The sequence below is a fragment of the Rhipicephalus microplus genome, chromosome 1, assembly GCF_043290135.1.
Source record: "Rhipicephalus microplus isolate Deutch F79 chromosome 1, USDA_Rmic, whole genome shotgun sequence".
NCBI lineage: Eukaryota > Metazoa > Arthropoda > Arachnida > Ixodida > Ixodidae > Rhipicephalus > Rhipicephalus microplus.
The window spans coordinates 165445948-165463445 of record NC_134700.1 but is presented as its reverse complement, the minus strand read 5'-3'; the positions used below and the strand labels follow the sequence as shown (position 1 = coordinate 165463445).

Here is a 17498-nt window from a genome sequence, read left to right as displayed (position 1 = left end):
CACACACTGCGAACTGTTTCACCAGCCCTCATGGGGGTCACAACAAGCTACATCAAAAGAAGCCTGCTGAGGAGCATTCGCGAAATTCGCCCCAGGCTTACAATGTGTGCCAGCAAAATGAGGTGGAAGTCACTTCCGAATGCGGAACACGCAAACGAGTGCTTTCACCATCCAGATAATCCACACTTTTCAGAGAGCTGCTGCATAGAACCGTTCGCAGTGTCGTACTGAGCCGATTTTTCACAGCTAGTTTCGTTGTCGCCGTCGTAGCGTCAACCATGGTGGACTACGTGAACATCGTGCACATCTTCACAATGGTGGACTACGCGCGCGACAAGGGTGTTTCTCACACACATGCTACTATGTCGCTCACATACGCCGCCTCACTGGAGATAGTTGGACGGCTACTTGTGCCTCTCATCGCAGATATGGGCTGGCTTAGCATGCCGCTCTTAGTAGGTGGTTGTGCGATCACCGCTGGCCTGATTTTCGGGGTCACTCCGCAGACACTGAGAGTAGCGCATATCGTACTTCGGGCGCTGTCATCAGTGTTGATGGGGGCGCTTGTCACAATGAAGACTGTGCTGGTAGCCGACTACATGGGGACCGACGCCGTGTTTTTAGTGTCAGGAGCGTCAGGCTCTATCCTCGTTCCGATGCTGCTCTGCAATCCATTATTACTTGGTGAGTGAGACTTTCTGGTTTGGTTTTCGTGCAATAGCATGTCATCACGTTTATTGGGAGCAGCATTCATTTTGCCAAGTTTCCATTGTTAGCGCACTCGATAGTACCATACTAACTTGTCACCAAACATTCGTTAAAAAACAAACTATTGCTGCATAGTGAAGAAAGTTGACTAGCTAATGTACAAAAGAAATCAATGATATGCGAAGCATGCATCACGAAGTTTGTTGCTTGATGCTTTTAAAATTTGCATAAATATGAGGCGGACGGATGCAGTACAAAGTAAATGTTTGTGGAAATCAGCAAGCATTTTTAGCTAACATGCCAGTGCTACAAGTGGTAGTTCGCAGTTGCTTAATGACGCAATTATTATCGTGCGCACTACCAGCAATAGCAGTGGTAGGTTGAAATGGTATTATTCGATTTTTCCGTAATGTTTGTTACTAGAAGCCTAATGTCAAAGCCTACGAAATTTTTTTTTGGCTTTGAAGAAAGTGATGCGAAGTGAACCGACGTTAAGTGCAGTAGTTGTGTGCACGTCGTGAACTTACCAGGAACGTCCACTGCACTGGCAGCTACACCGCTTGATTGATTTATACGTGGGGTTTAACGTTGTAAAACCACCATATAATTATGAGAGATGCCGTATTGGAGGGCTCCGGAAATTTTGACCACCTGGGGTTCTTTAACATGCGCCCAAATCTGAACACACGGGCCAACAGCATTCTCGCCTCCATCGAAAATGCAGCCGCTGCAGCCGAGATTCGATCCCGCGACCTGTGGGTCAGCAGCCGAGTACCGTAGCCACTAGACCACTGTGGCGGGGCGGTGGCTACAATGAGTAGCTTATTGTCTGACATAACGCCATCACTCACGTCAAAGCACTGGCATCAGTATTAACGAAACATAGGTGCTTTATGGTTTGGCGAAGCGAATACCACATGCGTGATGAGGTTTGTAGAGGTTTGAAGTGTTAACGAAAGATTACCGTACGATGAAGCAGTGCAAAGCCGGAAAAGACGGCAGAGGCTTTTACTCGATCGCAGCGCTGCTCTTTTGTCGTCATCTTTGACAGGCGCGTACCCATTGGTCATAGCCTCCTTTATTTTCTAAATAAAGGAGGCTATGCATTGGTGCAGGAGCTTTACTAATATACCCAGAAATGAAGCGTAGCCATCCTGGTGAGTCAGGGAGGTGGTGCAATGACGAGGTCATTGAAGGGCTTGGGACAGTTGACGTCTACCTATCTATCTATCTATCTATCTATCTATCTATCTATCTATCTATCTATCTATCTATCTATCTATCTATCTATCTATCTATCTATCTATCTATCTATCTATCTATCTATCTATCTATCTATCTATCTATCTATCTATCTATCTATCTATCTATCTATCTATCTATCTATCTATCTATCTATCTATCTATCTATCTATCTATCTATCTATCTATCTATCTATCTATCTATCTATCTATCTATCTATCTATCTATCTATCTATCTATCTATCTATCTATCTATCTATCTATCTATCTATCTATCTATCTATATATCTATCTATCCATCCATCTATCTATCTATCTATCTATCTATCTATCCATCCATCCATCTATCTATCTATCTATCTATCTATCTATCTATCTATCTATCTATCTATCTATCTATCTATCTATCTATCTATCTATCTATCTATCTATCTGTACGTGTGATCTGCCAATTTGTTTTAAACATTTCGCTTGCTTATTTTTAAGTAAATAAATTTGCCCTTGCGATGACAAATTTCAACTGGCGTGCTATGAATCGTCGTTTCTCCGTCAGCTACGGTGGCGTTGTATTCAAGTGCGTGTGCGTGAAATGAACAAGTTTGATAAAACGGAAAGGCTTCTAGAAAGTTAACAGTGCATGATTCTTTTGCGCGCCCCCCTCCTACCAATAAAAAAAGAGAGAGAGGACAAATTTTTGGACTCTATCATATTATCGATGTAACGTAGCCGCCTATGTCTTGCTGCTCACATGATCACCCTGTTCACTTGGTGTAAGCCAAAAGTAGTATGAGATGGATTGATTGATATGTGGGGTTTAACGTCTCAAAGTCACCATATGATTATGAGAGACGCCGTAGTGGAGGGCTCCGGAAATTTCGACCACCTGGGGTTCTTTAACGTGCACCCAAATCTGAGCACACGGGCCTACAAAAAGTAGTATGAGAGGGGAAATGGTTTTACGTAAGGGACTACCTGGTCATGACATAAGTCCCTTCGCGTACGTCGTCAAAAACTTTCCAAGAAACTGTGGCACATACGCGGGGGCGTGTATGTGCCACTGGTATGCGGGTACGTGGCACATGTGTTTGGCAGTCTGTGTCTACCCGGGAACAACAAGAACACACATGGGTAATTTTAACGCCTGATCGTTAAACAAAGCAAACATCGACTGCGTTGACCGAATGAATGCTAAGAATAAATGTCAATGTCCCAGCAACAACCAAACCCTGGCATTCTGCGTGCCAATCAAGTATTCTACTCCAGAGCCACGCCAAGTGAAGTATCTTTCAAATAGACCTTATGGTTGGTGAAACGCCAATTGTGGTTGAGTGCTGGCTTTCCAATTTTGCAAACATTGCATAAGTTCTCCTACTATACAGCTGTTATATCGGCTTAACATCAATTGTGGTCAGGTGTCATCCGCTTAAGTTTACTTACGTAGCATTGTTCCCAGCTATGATCCTCGCGAGCAGCAGTGCTTTATATCAGCTTAACGCTTCTGATGTTGCTAATACCCATGTTGCTGTTGGAATATTTACTCAACTGTAACCAATTGGTGATATAAAACATTTTCAGCTGTTAAGCGTAGATCTGTGGGCACATTTGTACATATCTTTAGCGCAACTTCGTAACGTTTCAATCAATAAAAAAAAATGCAACAAAGACAGCTTGTTTGCGCATGCTTCGCGTACCATCGATTTCCTACGCACGTCGGATCTGTCAAATTGCTTAATTTTAGCCATTTCATTCCCACGGTTCGGCCCCCTGGTCATTGTCCTAAGTAAGAATGTGTCTACTTAGCACCGGTAACAACCACTTATTTCACAAGTTGTGATGAAGCAAGCATGTATGCTGTGTTTATTAGGCCATATACAAGCCTATTATAATAGATCTCGTTGTACACTCTTTTAATACACGCCTACTTTAATAGATCTCGTTGTACCCTCGTTTCAATACAATTTACCAAACATCAAACATTCGTGCACTTGGTCTAAGATGTCACATTTCTGTACTTCGCAGGTTTCTTTCGGGACCGCATGGGCTCCTATGACAACCTATATCGTATGATAGCCGGAATAATTTTCTCTGGAGGACTCGCCATCGTTGCCTCTTTAGTTCGTTCAAGGAGGTCAAAATCAAAAACAGCGATTATACCTGATGGTGAAGTAAAATAATAAATTGAGAGAAAGTAGGAAATATCATAAAGTGCATGTTGTTACAGTAAATTTGATTGGGTGCATATGTGAGATGAAGAAATTATCGAGTGGAAAGGAATGAACATGCAGTGAGACTGCCACCTTATAGGCAGACTAAGATGTTGCACTTCTAACACTTTGAAATGGTCTCTCGTGTACTTATACCAATCACCACGCTAGTGTTGCAATTTGTCCTTGCCTGACGTATGTGCAATAGGAAACGGAAAGTGGCATAGTCAAATATGCACTGTCCAAGCTCGATATCGTAAAAAGTGACAATGGCAGCAGTGCGACTACCGACCGTAAAACAGAATTCTCATTAGTGAGGTGAATGTTGGCTTGAGAACAAAAGCCTCATCTTGTAATTAGTCACTTTCCCCTAATTTGTTTAACTACGTCATTTTGCACAGCACCGAGTGCTTTATTGTGCACATTTTACTAAGCGGCAGTGTCGTGCATTATAGATAATCCCTAGAGAATCGAAAAAAATGATGATTTCTAGCCGATGTTGCGCACTACATAGGTCTCATTCTTGCCCTGATTTTTCTGGTTACTAAACCATTCAGGTTTTACGCATTTTGTTATAAGAGCTCAAGCTATATACCACTTACGCATGCCCGCAAATAAACACACACAAATTCACGTGTCAAAACGTCAGTTGCTGCATACACCTCCTTTTTACGAATCTCCCATCGCGAGCTTTAACATTCACCATACTGGCTTTTTGTGTACGTCTGCAGCTTCCTGATAGAGAAATACTTTGAATGGAGCCATATGAGGTCAAGCTTTTATCATTTATTTGTTAGTAATACATTCTCGTTTTCAGCGAATCATCTTGACTGAGTTTGGCCGAAGGCAAGATCTGTCCGTATCATGAACAAAACAGGATTGTAAAACGGGATAAGGATGCTTTGCATAACACTCCTAAGAGAGGAAGGCTTGCGCTGTTAGTGATACTCCACCAAAAGCAGGCAGACGCTTACTTTTTAAAAATATAGTAATAATTTGTATCATCATGAAATGGAGATAAAATTTCGAATCAAATATCTGCCCGTTGTCCTTAAAGAGGCCCCGGATGGAACAAGAGTCCCTCAGGTACGTTAAAAGACATGGTTGTGCCACGTCGCAGATTTCCGAGACAGCTAAGCAGATTCTTCGGTGTACCTCCGGACGCAATAAAAGCCGTCACCGCCGTCAGGTACAGCACCACGCCGACTGATACGAAAGGGATGACCTTGTACCAGACGTCCACGTGTGCTTGTTGACTTAGCATCGTCATGGATGACGTGAACAAGTGGGCCGCCGGCACGAAGAGAAAAACGCAGTTTTGCCGTATAATCAGTGCGCGGGAGGCTATTACGCTCCACAATGTGTGCAGCACTGAGAAGCTCGAAGCCATCACCGAGAAGAGGACGTAGTCCAGACTGTTGTGGTCACCGAAGAATCCCAAAGTACCTGCGTGTCCCAAAAGAATACGGGCGGAGGTCCTTATACGATGTCGAACCTAAGTTTTGCGATGACGTTGCTAACCGGCGACGCACACGGTTAGTAAGGCTAGCTACATGCGCTGGCTGGAATACATCATCTAAAGCTACGTTGTTTCGCGGCACATCATAAAGACACCCGAAAAACCAGCAGTTCCGCGTAGGAATACAACCGACGAGCGAAGGTCCTTAGAAATGGAAGACAAATGACAATGCATCTGATCTGACTGTTGGCTTTCGGGAAGGCGGTAGCGTGGGGAGCAGGTAGGAAAAGCGTCGGCCGCGCTTGGTTATTGGAATGACTCGGCGAATGAATGTGGGACCCGCACGGCTCAACGCGAGCCATCAGCTGTGGTGCCTGCTTTACTGCTTCGCCGGGAGCGCATCCCTGTTTTGCTCGGTGTGCTTTTCTGGCGCAGGAAGTGTCGACGGCGACGCTGAGATATGGGCCCAAGGAGCTTCTCTTTAAAAAAGACACGCAAGTGCTGTGCGTCACTGCATCTTTCTATTCAGTGTCTCCGTGCTATAGGCCTCGAGTTTATGAAGTTTAAGACGTCTGGGCTCGTTAAATGTAGAACCCTGTCGAGCGTTCGGTTCACTTTGAAACGTGGGTACGTGTTCACGAAACTTTTGCAGCGGAACTGCTGTTGCTGAAATGTTTCGGTTCCATCATTACCTTAACCATTCGGCACCTCGCTGGTAACATTTCAGTTGCAAATGTGGACACTACATACCTCGCTCACAATGAAAATCGGCAGTTACGAACGGCAAAGTTTTTCGAATGATGGAACCGTACCGCAACCATACACATAGGCGCAGATCAATCTCAGTCTTACGCTTTGGGAAGTTACGGCACGCCCCAAGGGTCTGTGCTGTCACCGTTTCTTTTTAATGTCTCTATGATGCCGTTGGCGCAAGCATTGAGATCTATCCCTGACCTCAAGTTTTCACTCTACGCCGACGACATCACTCTTTGGATGACTGGCGGCTCCGATGGAGAGATTCAAGACACCCTGCAAGCTGCGGCAAATACGGTTGTGGCACTTACAGGGTCTATGAATCTTTCATGTTCCCCACAGAAATCTCAGCTACTTCTCCTACCATCTCACAGAGGGGGCGTAAAACACATATCCAATATACAGGTATTTCTAGATGACGTACCAGTTACTCGAGTGGATAGGATCCGCGTGCTCGGTTTACACATTCAAAGCAATCGGCTCAACACATACACACTAAAGACACTTCACACCACCGTTGATCATACCTTGCGACTTTTGGGTCGGGTCAGTAATAAACATGGCGGACTAAAGGAGGCCGAACTCCTCCGCTTGGTCCAAGCCTTCGTTATCAGTAAAATAACTTTTACAACGCCTTACCTACACTTTCTTAAATCAGAATCCGACCAGATAGACATCCTTTTACGCAAAGCGTATAAGTTCGCTTTAGGGGTGCCTATACGGACCTCCACTGAAAGGCTTATGCGTACTGGCACCTTCAACACCCTTGCTGAACTAGGAGAAGCCCATATTGCATCTCAGTATAACAGACTTTCTAACACCGTGACAGGCCGACACATTCTACAAACCCTTTCTGTCACTCCGGCATCCATCACTAAGGTCAAGTACACCATTCCACACCACATACACGAGAACCTATACATTCCACCACTTCCAAAAAACATGCACCCTGAGCACCAGAAACAGCGCAGGATGCAGCGCGCGAGGGCCCTCAAAAAACAATTCTCCTCCTCCAATGATGTGCTCTATGTTGACGCCGCCGATTACGGTAACAGGCATCATTATGCAATATCGGTAATCAACTCTCACGGCCAGGTCGCTGCGGCCGCCTCCGTTCTTGCTTCTTCTTCGGAGGAAGCGGAAGAGGCGGCCATAGCCCTGGCCCTGACAATACCTAGTTCATCCGTTATAATCAGTGACTCCAAAACAGCTATATATAATTTCGGAGCGGGCAGGGTTTCTAGGCCAGCCCTTTCCCTACTTTTGCATCATCCCCTTGATCGACTTGTAGCACTAATCTGGACTCCCGCGCATGCGGGCCTTGCCGGAAACGAGGCGGCTCATGCGAGTGCCCGAGGATTCACAGTCCGGGCACACGCATCCGATGTGTCGCAATTCGCTACGGATGAGGCGCCATTTACAGCGCGGGATCGCCTTATTTCATTCCACGATATTTGCACACACTACCGTTTAGAGCGATTAACCTTCCCGCCACTCACGCGCAAATCTTCACGCAGGTGCGAAATTCTGTGGCGACAGCTGCAGACTCGCACCTTTCTTTCGCCTTACCTCCTACACCGCATTCATCCATCCTGTTACCCTTCCCCCTCATGTAAATTTTGTGCCTCTTCCACAGCAGACTTGAACCACATCATGTGGCGCTGCCCTAAGCACCCTCTTCCCCCATTCCTGAAACGCCTAATTTCTAGTGAGGAGCAGTGGGAGGCTGCCTTGCGCAGCTCGAGGCCCGCTATCCAGGAGGCCATCCTGGAGTGGGCTGAGAGGGTAGAGGAGGACTACTTCAAGTAGTTCATCCCCACCACACCCTTTCCTGTTGCCCCCTTCCCTTTAACAAGGGATAAATAAAGTTGTTCATTCATTCATTCGAATGATGGCGTCAATGAAGTGCGTGACTTTGACGTGATGTATTCTAAGGTGGCATTACCAATTATAAGCTTTAATAAATAATGAAGCATATTCATACCAAGCACGCCACCCTTCTCTTGAACGCTTTATAGTCGTTTTCACGCAACCTATACTCGTTTATTTCATGATTGGCTACGAAGTTACAACTATGATATTGTCTGTGTAGGTGCTTTTATCAATGAAATTTGAAAGACATTAGTTTACAAGAAGGAAAAAGAAAAGGGTGCAGTCTACTCGTGTTTTATCTTTCCCATCATACGTGTTTTATCTTTTGTATAGAACCCGCCTGATACTTCTATATTTCTAGCACGTTCCCACGGGAAAAATCTAAATCAGAGAGATGGATGAACCGGAAGTAATTTCTTGATGAGCCCTGTATTATGTTATTGCCTCGTCAATGACGACCGTATCAAGAACTGATTTCTTTCAGCAAGAACGAAAATAAACATACATGGTATAAACCACTCTGTTGCCTCTAGTCTTGTGTGCATAATTTTCAAATATATCTTTTATTAAAGTGTTCTACAACGTTTCAGATTTCTAGCAGCTATAATTTATACTAGTTAAACTCTTTCGCAGTTTATTATTGTGCTTCCTGTTACACTACGTCAGGGATCGGCCACCTTTTGAGACATCGAGCCAAGTTGCGGGGAGTCAACATATCAGTGATATCCATGGCAATTAGAGGTGACAGTTGTGCGGAAGGGAAGGCTTAGCAAATGAAGAGAAAGAACTTCACTAACTGGCAAAATGTTCCGTACTTGAGTGAAATTCCGTACTTGAGTGAAATTCATGTTTATTTTGAGCATGCATATTACAAGCATTCAATAAAACAGGTCTCAGGCAAAAATTGCATTTTAGTTCAAAACTGTACCTCGTCTTTCACATATAGAGTGATATCGTTATTATCGTTAAAGACATCGTTACTACATTTTCGCATTTTTTGTTGTATTATCTGCTTCGCGCTCAGTGTTTCAATATACAATGTATCATCATATTGGGCATCATAGTCATATTTATAGCAGTGCTTTTCTTAGTGTTGTAAATACTATTGTTTCTGATGTATCACAATGGATTGTCACATTTCTTCTCACATATGTAATACATGTCTATGTTATTTTTAAGTACCATGTGTTTGTAGGAAATCACTAAAGTTATTCAACTTGTTGCAAGTTTTTAGTTTCAATTAAAATGATGTAATATATTTGGATATATGCTAAACATCTGTATGTATGCTGGTTTTAGTGTTACTGTTGCCATGTGAGGGCCTTCAGGCACATTCAAGGTGTACTGTGCAGCTTTTCGCCTGAGGGACCCCCAACAATTTCGTTGGAAAATAGAAGCATTTCTGATTTCTGATTCTGATAGGGAAAGAAAAGAGTGGTCAGACATCGTGCCGCGGGCGGCGTATTATGATAGTGTCTAGCAGGATGCGTGCGTTATCCAAGTTGCTCATTCTTGCACTTAATACTTACCACCTTCTTAGATTACTTAAAGCAGCGAGAATGATAAACACAGGTTGTCAGCAATGAAGCATTAGCTGAAATGCCATTCAACCAGCCCAAATTTTTACTCAGTGGTTATTTATGATTTACTATTTAGTTAAATAAGAACTTTTCCTGGTCTCCATGTCAAAACCGCACGATAAAATTATGAGGCGCGCCATAGTGGTGGGCTCTGAAAATGTCGACCATTGGGTGTTTTCACAAGTGTCACGAAATGGCGCAGTACCTGGGCCTCCAGACTTTCGGCGTTATTTAAACGCTGTCACCGTGGCCAGGATCAAACCCTCCACCTTTACATGAGCAGCCAAGTACCGATAACACTATGCCACTTTCGCGGACACATTTTATTCCAGCTTGACAAACAAGCGGGCGCGAGTAGCAGTGAATAACAAAAAATTGGCAGATCCCACTTACAATGGGAATCGATGATATGCGAAGTACGAATGAGAAATGTTGATATGTCACTTTAAAATCAGCCCAACGCTACGAAGTGGAGGTAAATGATGCCGTACATGACTTCCGTGCCATGATCATCATGTTTGAATGGGTCGTTTACCTTCGTCATCTATTGACGTTACGTGATAGCAAATTTAGTATATGTGGAGCCAGCGAAAAGGCTGCGAGCACGCTATGAGCATGGTATGTTGCCATGTTCTTACATGACACGTGAGTCAGAATTATCATGTTTTCACCAGTCATATATTTTGTCATTCACTGACGTCACGTAACACCAAGCTTCGTATATGTGGAGCTAGCCAAATGGCCGTGAGCGCATCATGAAGGACCCAACACACTCCATTGTAGCGTTGACGCGCGCGCACGCGGGGCACAGTGACGCTATGTTAGCAAAATGCGAGCACTCTAAAGTCTGACGCCTGCGTCCGTCGGCGCGGCCCAACGGCAACCGGCACGAGAGGCCACATGCTGCATTTTGCGCCAATGCGTTACCCAGACAACACTGCGTCTCTTTCTTTTCGTGACGAAGGAACGACGGACGCGCTGAAACGCGCATGTGTCAAAATAACGCAGCGCGGCGCGCACCTGCGAGTATATGGCAGGACCGGCGCTTGGTGTGGCAACGACGGCGTGACGCGACGACATGAAGGCCGGCGAGCACGCGCACCACGTCACATCGAAATGTATCGGCGCCTTGACTGGGGCATGTAGTCATGTTCTCACATGACACGAATTGCATGATTATTATTCTCGCACCAGTCACATACCTTCGTCATCCGTTGGCGTGACGTAATACCAAATTTGGCATATGTGAAGCTAGCGAAACGGCCGCGACCACTTCATCAGTGTGGCATGTAGTCATATTGTTACATGCACGCATGTCGTGATTCTCATATATGGATGTGTCATTTACCTATGTCGTCCGTTCGTGCCGCGTAATACCGAGTTTGGTACATGTGAAGCTAGCGAAACGGCTGTGGGCGCATCATGAGCGTAGCATGTAGTCATGTTATTACATGACACGCATCTCATGATTATCATGTTTGCACCTGTCACATACCTTCGTCATCCATTCCCGTACTGTGATACCGAATTCTGTACATGTGACGCTGGCGAAACGGCTGCGAGCGCGCATCATGAGCGTGGTATGTAATCATGTTGTTACGTGACACGCATGTCATGATTTTCATGTTAGGGTCTCTCGCTTGTGTTCGCCATGCAATCCTGTCATACCATACAAATTTTGCAACATGCTGTGTGAGCGAAACCACCGCAAGAGTTGCTGGACCACGAACTGTAAATCTTGACATCCATGATATACCAGTCTTGATTGTCATGTTGTTACTTGTCAAATATGTTTTTCATACAGTCATGTTATGCCATACCAAGTTAGGTATCGATACCATTATCGAAACGGCCAGGAGAGCTAAAAGTCGTTGGCGGTTAGATAGATAGATAGATAGATAGATAGATAGATAGATAGATAGATAGATAGATAGATAGATAGATAGACGGACGGACGGACGGACGGACGGACGGACGGACGGATGGATGGATGGATGGGCCCACTACAGATAGATAGATAGATAGATAGATAGATAGATAGATAGATAGATACGCCAAAGTCGCCGAAGTTCGCTAAGATGTGCTTCGAATTTAAAACAGCTTAAGTCTCAAGGCAACTGAAGTTAGGGCGAGTTTGTACGAATGTAATTCTTGAGCACCTACCCTTGCGCTTTAGCAACGTGTATTACCAAGTATCGAAGGTCTTGTTCTACCCTCTAAGAACATGAAAGGGGACTCCAGTGCATTTTAAAATATACAAAGATTCACGATCATCATCATCATCATCATCATAATCAGCCTGACTACGTCCCTTGCAGGACAAAGGCCTCTCTCTTGTTCCGCCAGTCAACTCGATTCTGTGCTTGCTGCTGCCAATATATACTGACATACATCATAATCTCATCTGCCCAAATAATGTTCTGTCTCCCACTAACCCGGTCGCCTTCTCTAAGATTCCAATTAGTTACTTCAAAGAACAGCGGTTATCCTGTATACGTGTTACATGCCCCACTCATGTCCATTTACTCTACTTGATTTCAACTACGATATCCTTAACCCCGGTTTGTTCCCCAATACACTCTGCTTTTATTATTATCTCTTCAGGTTACACCTACCATTTTCCTTTCCATTGCTCGCGGCGTCGTCCACAATTTAAGCTGAACCCTCTTTGTAAGTCACCAGGTTTCAGCTCCGTAGCTAAGTGCCGGCAAGATGCAGCTGTTATATGCCTTTCTCTTGAGGGAAAGCGGCAATCTATCTGCCATGATATGAGAGTGCTTGTCAAATGTGCTCCACCCAATTCTTATTCTTCTAGTTACTTCAGTCTCGTGGTTCGGCTCCGCGGTTATTACCTGTCCTATGTAGTCTTTCACAACTTCAAGTGCACTATAATCTATCTCGAAGCACTGTTCTTTTCCTAGGTTGTTGTACATTACTTTCGTAGAGATTACAGAGAATATACTGGGTTAAATTAGTATTTACAGTCCTGCAACAGCTTTGGTGGTTCATTTTGCCTAGACGCTCATTATTGATTTTAATTAAGCAATGAATAAATAGTCAAAACAGAAACCAAAGCACGAAGCTGCTCCGTCCTCTATGATGGACATTGGATGACGTAACGAAATCCACTACACACCTCCACGGCTGGTCAGGGCGTATAGCCCACATGCCTCTTATCACACGCGAAAAGCAAGTCGGCGATGCCATCCGACGCAGAATTAAACTGTGCCAGCTCGTCTTGACTTACCAGGGACAAAGTTTCGCGATGATTGCAGCAACTATCGGGCACAACTTTTCTTGGCAAAGAATTGAAAGCTATGGAGGTGGAGCTTCTGCCCATGTATCACTACGCAAAGTTGTCGTTTAGGCGCGCGTCTCGTATAACGCTGTGGAAAATGACGGGGTCGCACCAGGAGCGTTTCATGTAGACGCAGACGCTGGTTAGCGATTGAGGTGAACGTAAAAAGGCGGAAATATTTCACACATTGTAGGACGCGAAATCACGAGAGATAAATTAAAAGAGATCCGAATATCTTACAGGTGGGAGTGGCGTTGTGCCTCAAAAAGCTCCACGTAGAAAATAAAGGAGGAACATTTGTACTTCACGTTGAAAATGCGGGCGCTACTTTGTAACAAAACCTTCCCTGCCGGTAGGATGTGCGTCGTTTGGCCCCATAGCTTTTCCTTGAGTGCTAAGAAAAGATATCTGACTGTGGTAGCATCGCCTGTTGATTTATTATTCTCCTCGTTGCTGAATATTGTGAATGCAAGACCCGACGCCAAGGACTACAAATAAGCTGTATGCACCCCACAAAACTGAACTGCACTCGCGTCATCGTCGCCTCGTAGATGAAAGCGCGCGCGGCATCTGTCTGCTGGGCAAAAAGGGGTTTTGAAAAAGGGTAGGCACTTAGGTTACATACACAGGGTGACCCGCCTTTACAAGTGTGATTTCAGAATTGATTGCCAATTGTTATAATTAGTTTTCTAAAAAAGGTAAATGACTCACGGTTGCATAATTTGGCACATATGACCACTGTACGAGCGACAAAACATGTTTGAAGTTTTATTCTAGTCAGTGAATGGAAAAAAATTGCCAGAGTTTCTCTTTGAAGAGTTTTCAAACGTAAACAATGATTTCATGGCCGATTAATACCTTTTTCTTGTTAAAAATATCTCTTGCAAATATCTTCAAAGTAATGTCGTACTTAAAAGCACCCGAAGTGAATGCGTCCATCATTCAAAATCTAAATTTACTGGCATGAGTTCAAACGTTATCCACGATAGAATTTTCTTCTTTTTGCAAGCAGTGGAGTGGCGAAATAGGAGAGCCTGTTAACATTAACCTCAATTGGCATCGCATACACTTAGGGAAGAAGTTTCTTGAAGTCGTTGTATGATATTTCAGTGTAGTAGCTCATAACGTTGACTGTCTTAAGCCTTACATACTTCAGTCAGACTACTGGTCCGCAGTAGACACAAAATACAAAGAGTAGTAATATATTCGCACGTTTAAGATACTCGAGATAGCAGGCATTAGCGTTTCTATCCGTCCGATATAGTACATACTGAACAAATACTAACAAGAATTGAGCCCCTTTTGTAAGAAAAATTTATATTTGGTTATCTTCATGAAACTATCAATGTCAAGTGGTGTTCCCTTCGGACAACCACTATTCAACAGAGTGTCTTTATTATGACACTGTCATTATTTAGACCCTATTGTGATCAATAATGTTCTGTTGGGGTATGCCACAGTTGCAGGATTGGTCTTAACGCCCTTTTTTGTGTGGTGGAGTCAAGCGTCCACCATCTGTCGAATGTTTTGAAACACATTCGCTGAACAATACCTCGACATTTCAAACCCTTCGTTCAGATTTGAATGAAGTCTTCTTGCAGAATATATATGTAGGTTCAATACTAACGCCATATCCTTCTCAGAAATTATGCGCAACTCAGCTGTCGAATATAAAAGGACGCGTTAGGGGACGCTCGGTGTCCCCCTCCCCCCACTTTGATCTTTTTCCCGCCTCATGCGGGACTAAAGTTTGCGAGTTGTGGGCCGCTAGCTGAGGTGAGTTTGAGACACTTGTTCTAAAGACTTCATTTTTAGCAGCACTTCACCATTATGAACATATACAAACACGTCCAACCGGCCATCATCTTCCATTGCAAATTGCCATCTTTGAGGCGTAAAAGGGCTCGGCATCGACGGAATACCATGGGGAATATTTATTGTACGCAAATAACTTTCTCACCGGTATTACGAGCAGTCAGTCTGACTACGGTCGAAGTGCCGCCGTCATGGATTCCCTATGCAACGGAGCGCTCATCAGCTATTGCACAAGTTTGTTCTCTTCGCTTTATTAGGGCGGTCTTAGGTGTCACACTTCGTGTCTACCTCGTGGGTTTTCTTATTTGTACGATGAGGCCTCTTGCGTGACAAGCAGGCGGCGCTGGTGTAGCCAGAAAATTTCAGGCCAACGGCATAGGATTCATTGGGATTAAGGTGCAGAACCGAAATTTGTCTGGCCTTCGACTGATTCATGCAGAAGTAGTTTCTGCGAACAACGTGAAAAAGGGCATTTTTTTTGCTCCACGTGACGGAGATGTGCGACGAAAAGGGTGATAAGCATTTTTGATTGTCAGAAACGACAAAAGAGTTAACTCGTCATAGAAAATAAGCGCGCTGAATTCACGATACACTGACCACCACTGCGACCCAAGGTATCAGTACTGTGAGAATGCAGTCTACGTGAAAGATAGGTTGGACGTGCTTAAGCTATATAATATACGTGGCATGAAACCTATAAGTGGCATCGTGTGGCTCACAATTATCCCTTATATACATATGTTCCTGGCAACTTCTTCGCGTGTATAATAACACATAGCTCGGATAAAGACAATACATGTATTGTCATGCTTACGAGTTCGACGTACCTGGTCCATCGGCCACGTCAGCAAGGACGTTGAGCATCGCTGTGGCTGCGCTGGTAGCTCCAAAGCCAAGGCCGGAGACGCAGGCGTACGTAGAGTGGTAGCGGAAAAGAACCACGTCGAGCTCACTGCCGACGAGATTAACCACTTCCAGCGCATTCTCGGCCTGACGCAGTGTTCGAAACGCCAGATACCTGAACAATTCCTGTAAAAATAGTTTGAATCTTCAGCGTTTACAGTGGCTGGCTTTTAAGAAATGCAGTGTTTCGGAATCGTCGGAGACCTGTGTGACATTTTCAATCTCTTTCCTTCTTTAATTTTAAGGTATTTTTTTATTATTACGTTGTGATGAGCATGGATAGCAATAAACTAGAAGGAAACGCACGACATGAAAAGTCGAACTCATAAGATCGAATGGTATAATGTTTGTATTTCTAATTGAGCTACATCTTGAAACGGGCATGTGTATCGCGATGCAGCCAGACACTTGACATCTGTGTGACGGGCACTCGCATTGCGAATAAATGTCGTCCATTCTCCCGACACCACGGTGTCAAGAACAATGCAATGAACTTGCACAATTGCTAGCCTTATTATGTCGGCTATTTAGTCTAGAGAGGTTAGTGAAAAGAAAATCTTTTTAAGGCGTCCCATAGGTTATCTGAAGTGTGTTGTTTGGAAATCAAAGAGGTTTATACGACTCACACAACTCGAGCGTACCCTTGGTAGCTTATAGAAAAACCCTTCGCGACCCACCGACGACCTTGCTTTCCTTTAATGGTAGATAAGATACCAACTCTTTTTTGACATGAATCGCTCCAATGAACACATATTTTTGAATATAGACTGACAGATCGTTTGATAAGCACACGTCTGGTATTTAGAGCGGCGGAATTGATAACAAAGGATAGGAAAAGCAGCCAAGAACGGCAGAGAATTAGGTAATCGGATGAAATTAAGGAATTGATTGGCAATACATAAAAAAGCTGGCGCTGGACGGAAAATTCGATATTCCTGACATATGCTGTCTTGTTGGGGGAATTAAATTAGTGGGAATGTGTTTTTTATTCATTGAACAAAACGAGCAATCGCCTAGTCTCATCAAAGTGAGATTCGCGTCAACTTAATCAAGTCGCAAATGTTTTGAACAATCGTACCATCTCCAATTTTCATGTCGACAATAGCGATCCCAATACTTTATTGTATGTCGATACATAACAATCGCGAAAAAGCAAAAGGTCTCAAAAGATCACTGAGAAGTCTGTGTTCTCTAACTTCTTATTACCAACTTCTATACTGCGTGGGCATAAAATCGTGCAAGCTTCACATTTTCATTCGATTGTAAGAAGACGACTGAACAAAGTGAAGTACCTGGAGACACACAGACGTGATCAAGCCAACAGCGAACATCGCATCGAAAAGCTCTCGCATGATGTACCAGGCGACAGATGACAGTAGCAGCGACAGGAGCCAGAAGAACGAGGAGACGAGGAACACAACGAGCCGGCTCGGCTGGCCAGCAACGACTACCCAGAAGATAGCCAGCGATGGCCCGAACGCTATCAGTGAGTAGCCGATTCACTCCACAATGGTCATTCCAGTGCTTGACCAGAAAGTCTGCCTCCAGGCGTGAAGTAGACACAGTTGCTGTTTCTCCTGGTACGACAGAACTGGAATCAAGCTAGAATAGTCTTCTTCTACATCTTCTTCGCAGTGAGTTTGAATGAGATACCACAATTACC

The 17498-nt window shown here is 44.2% G+C and overlaps 1 protein-coding gene across 1 annotated transcript; it reads right to left on the bottom strand.

Annotated features, from left to right (window-relative positions):
* Positions 1 to 5206: 5206 nt before the first annotated feature.
* Positions 5207 to 17166, bottom strand: LOC142765944 (gamma-secretase subunit Aph-1-like). Its single transcript, XM_075867752.1, has 3 exons — positions 17128 to 17166; positions 15760 to 15961; positions 5207 to 5601 (listed from the first exon to the last, which is right to left on the bottom strand). Exons 1-3 carry the CDS (start codon positions 17164 to 17166, stop codon positions 5207 to 5209), a joined length of 636 nt encoding a protein of 211 aa, XP_075723867.1.
* Between the last annotated feature and the right edge of the window lie 332 nt (positions 17167 to 17498).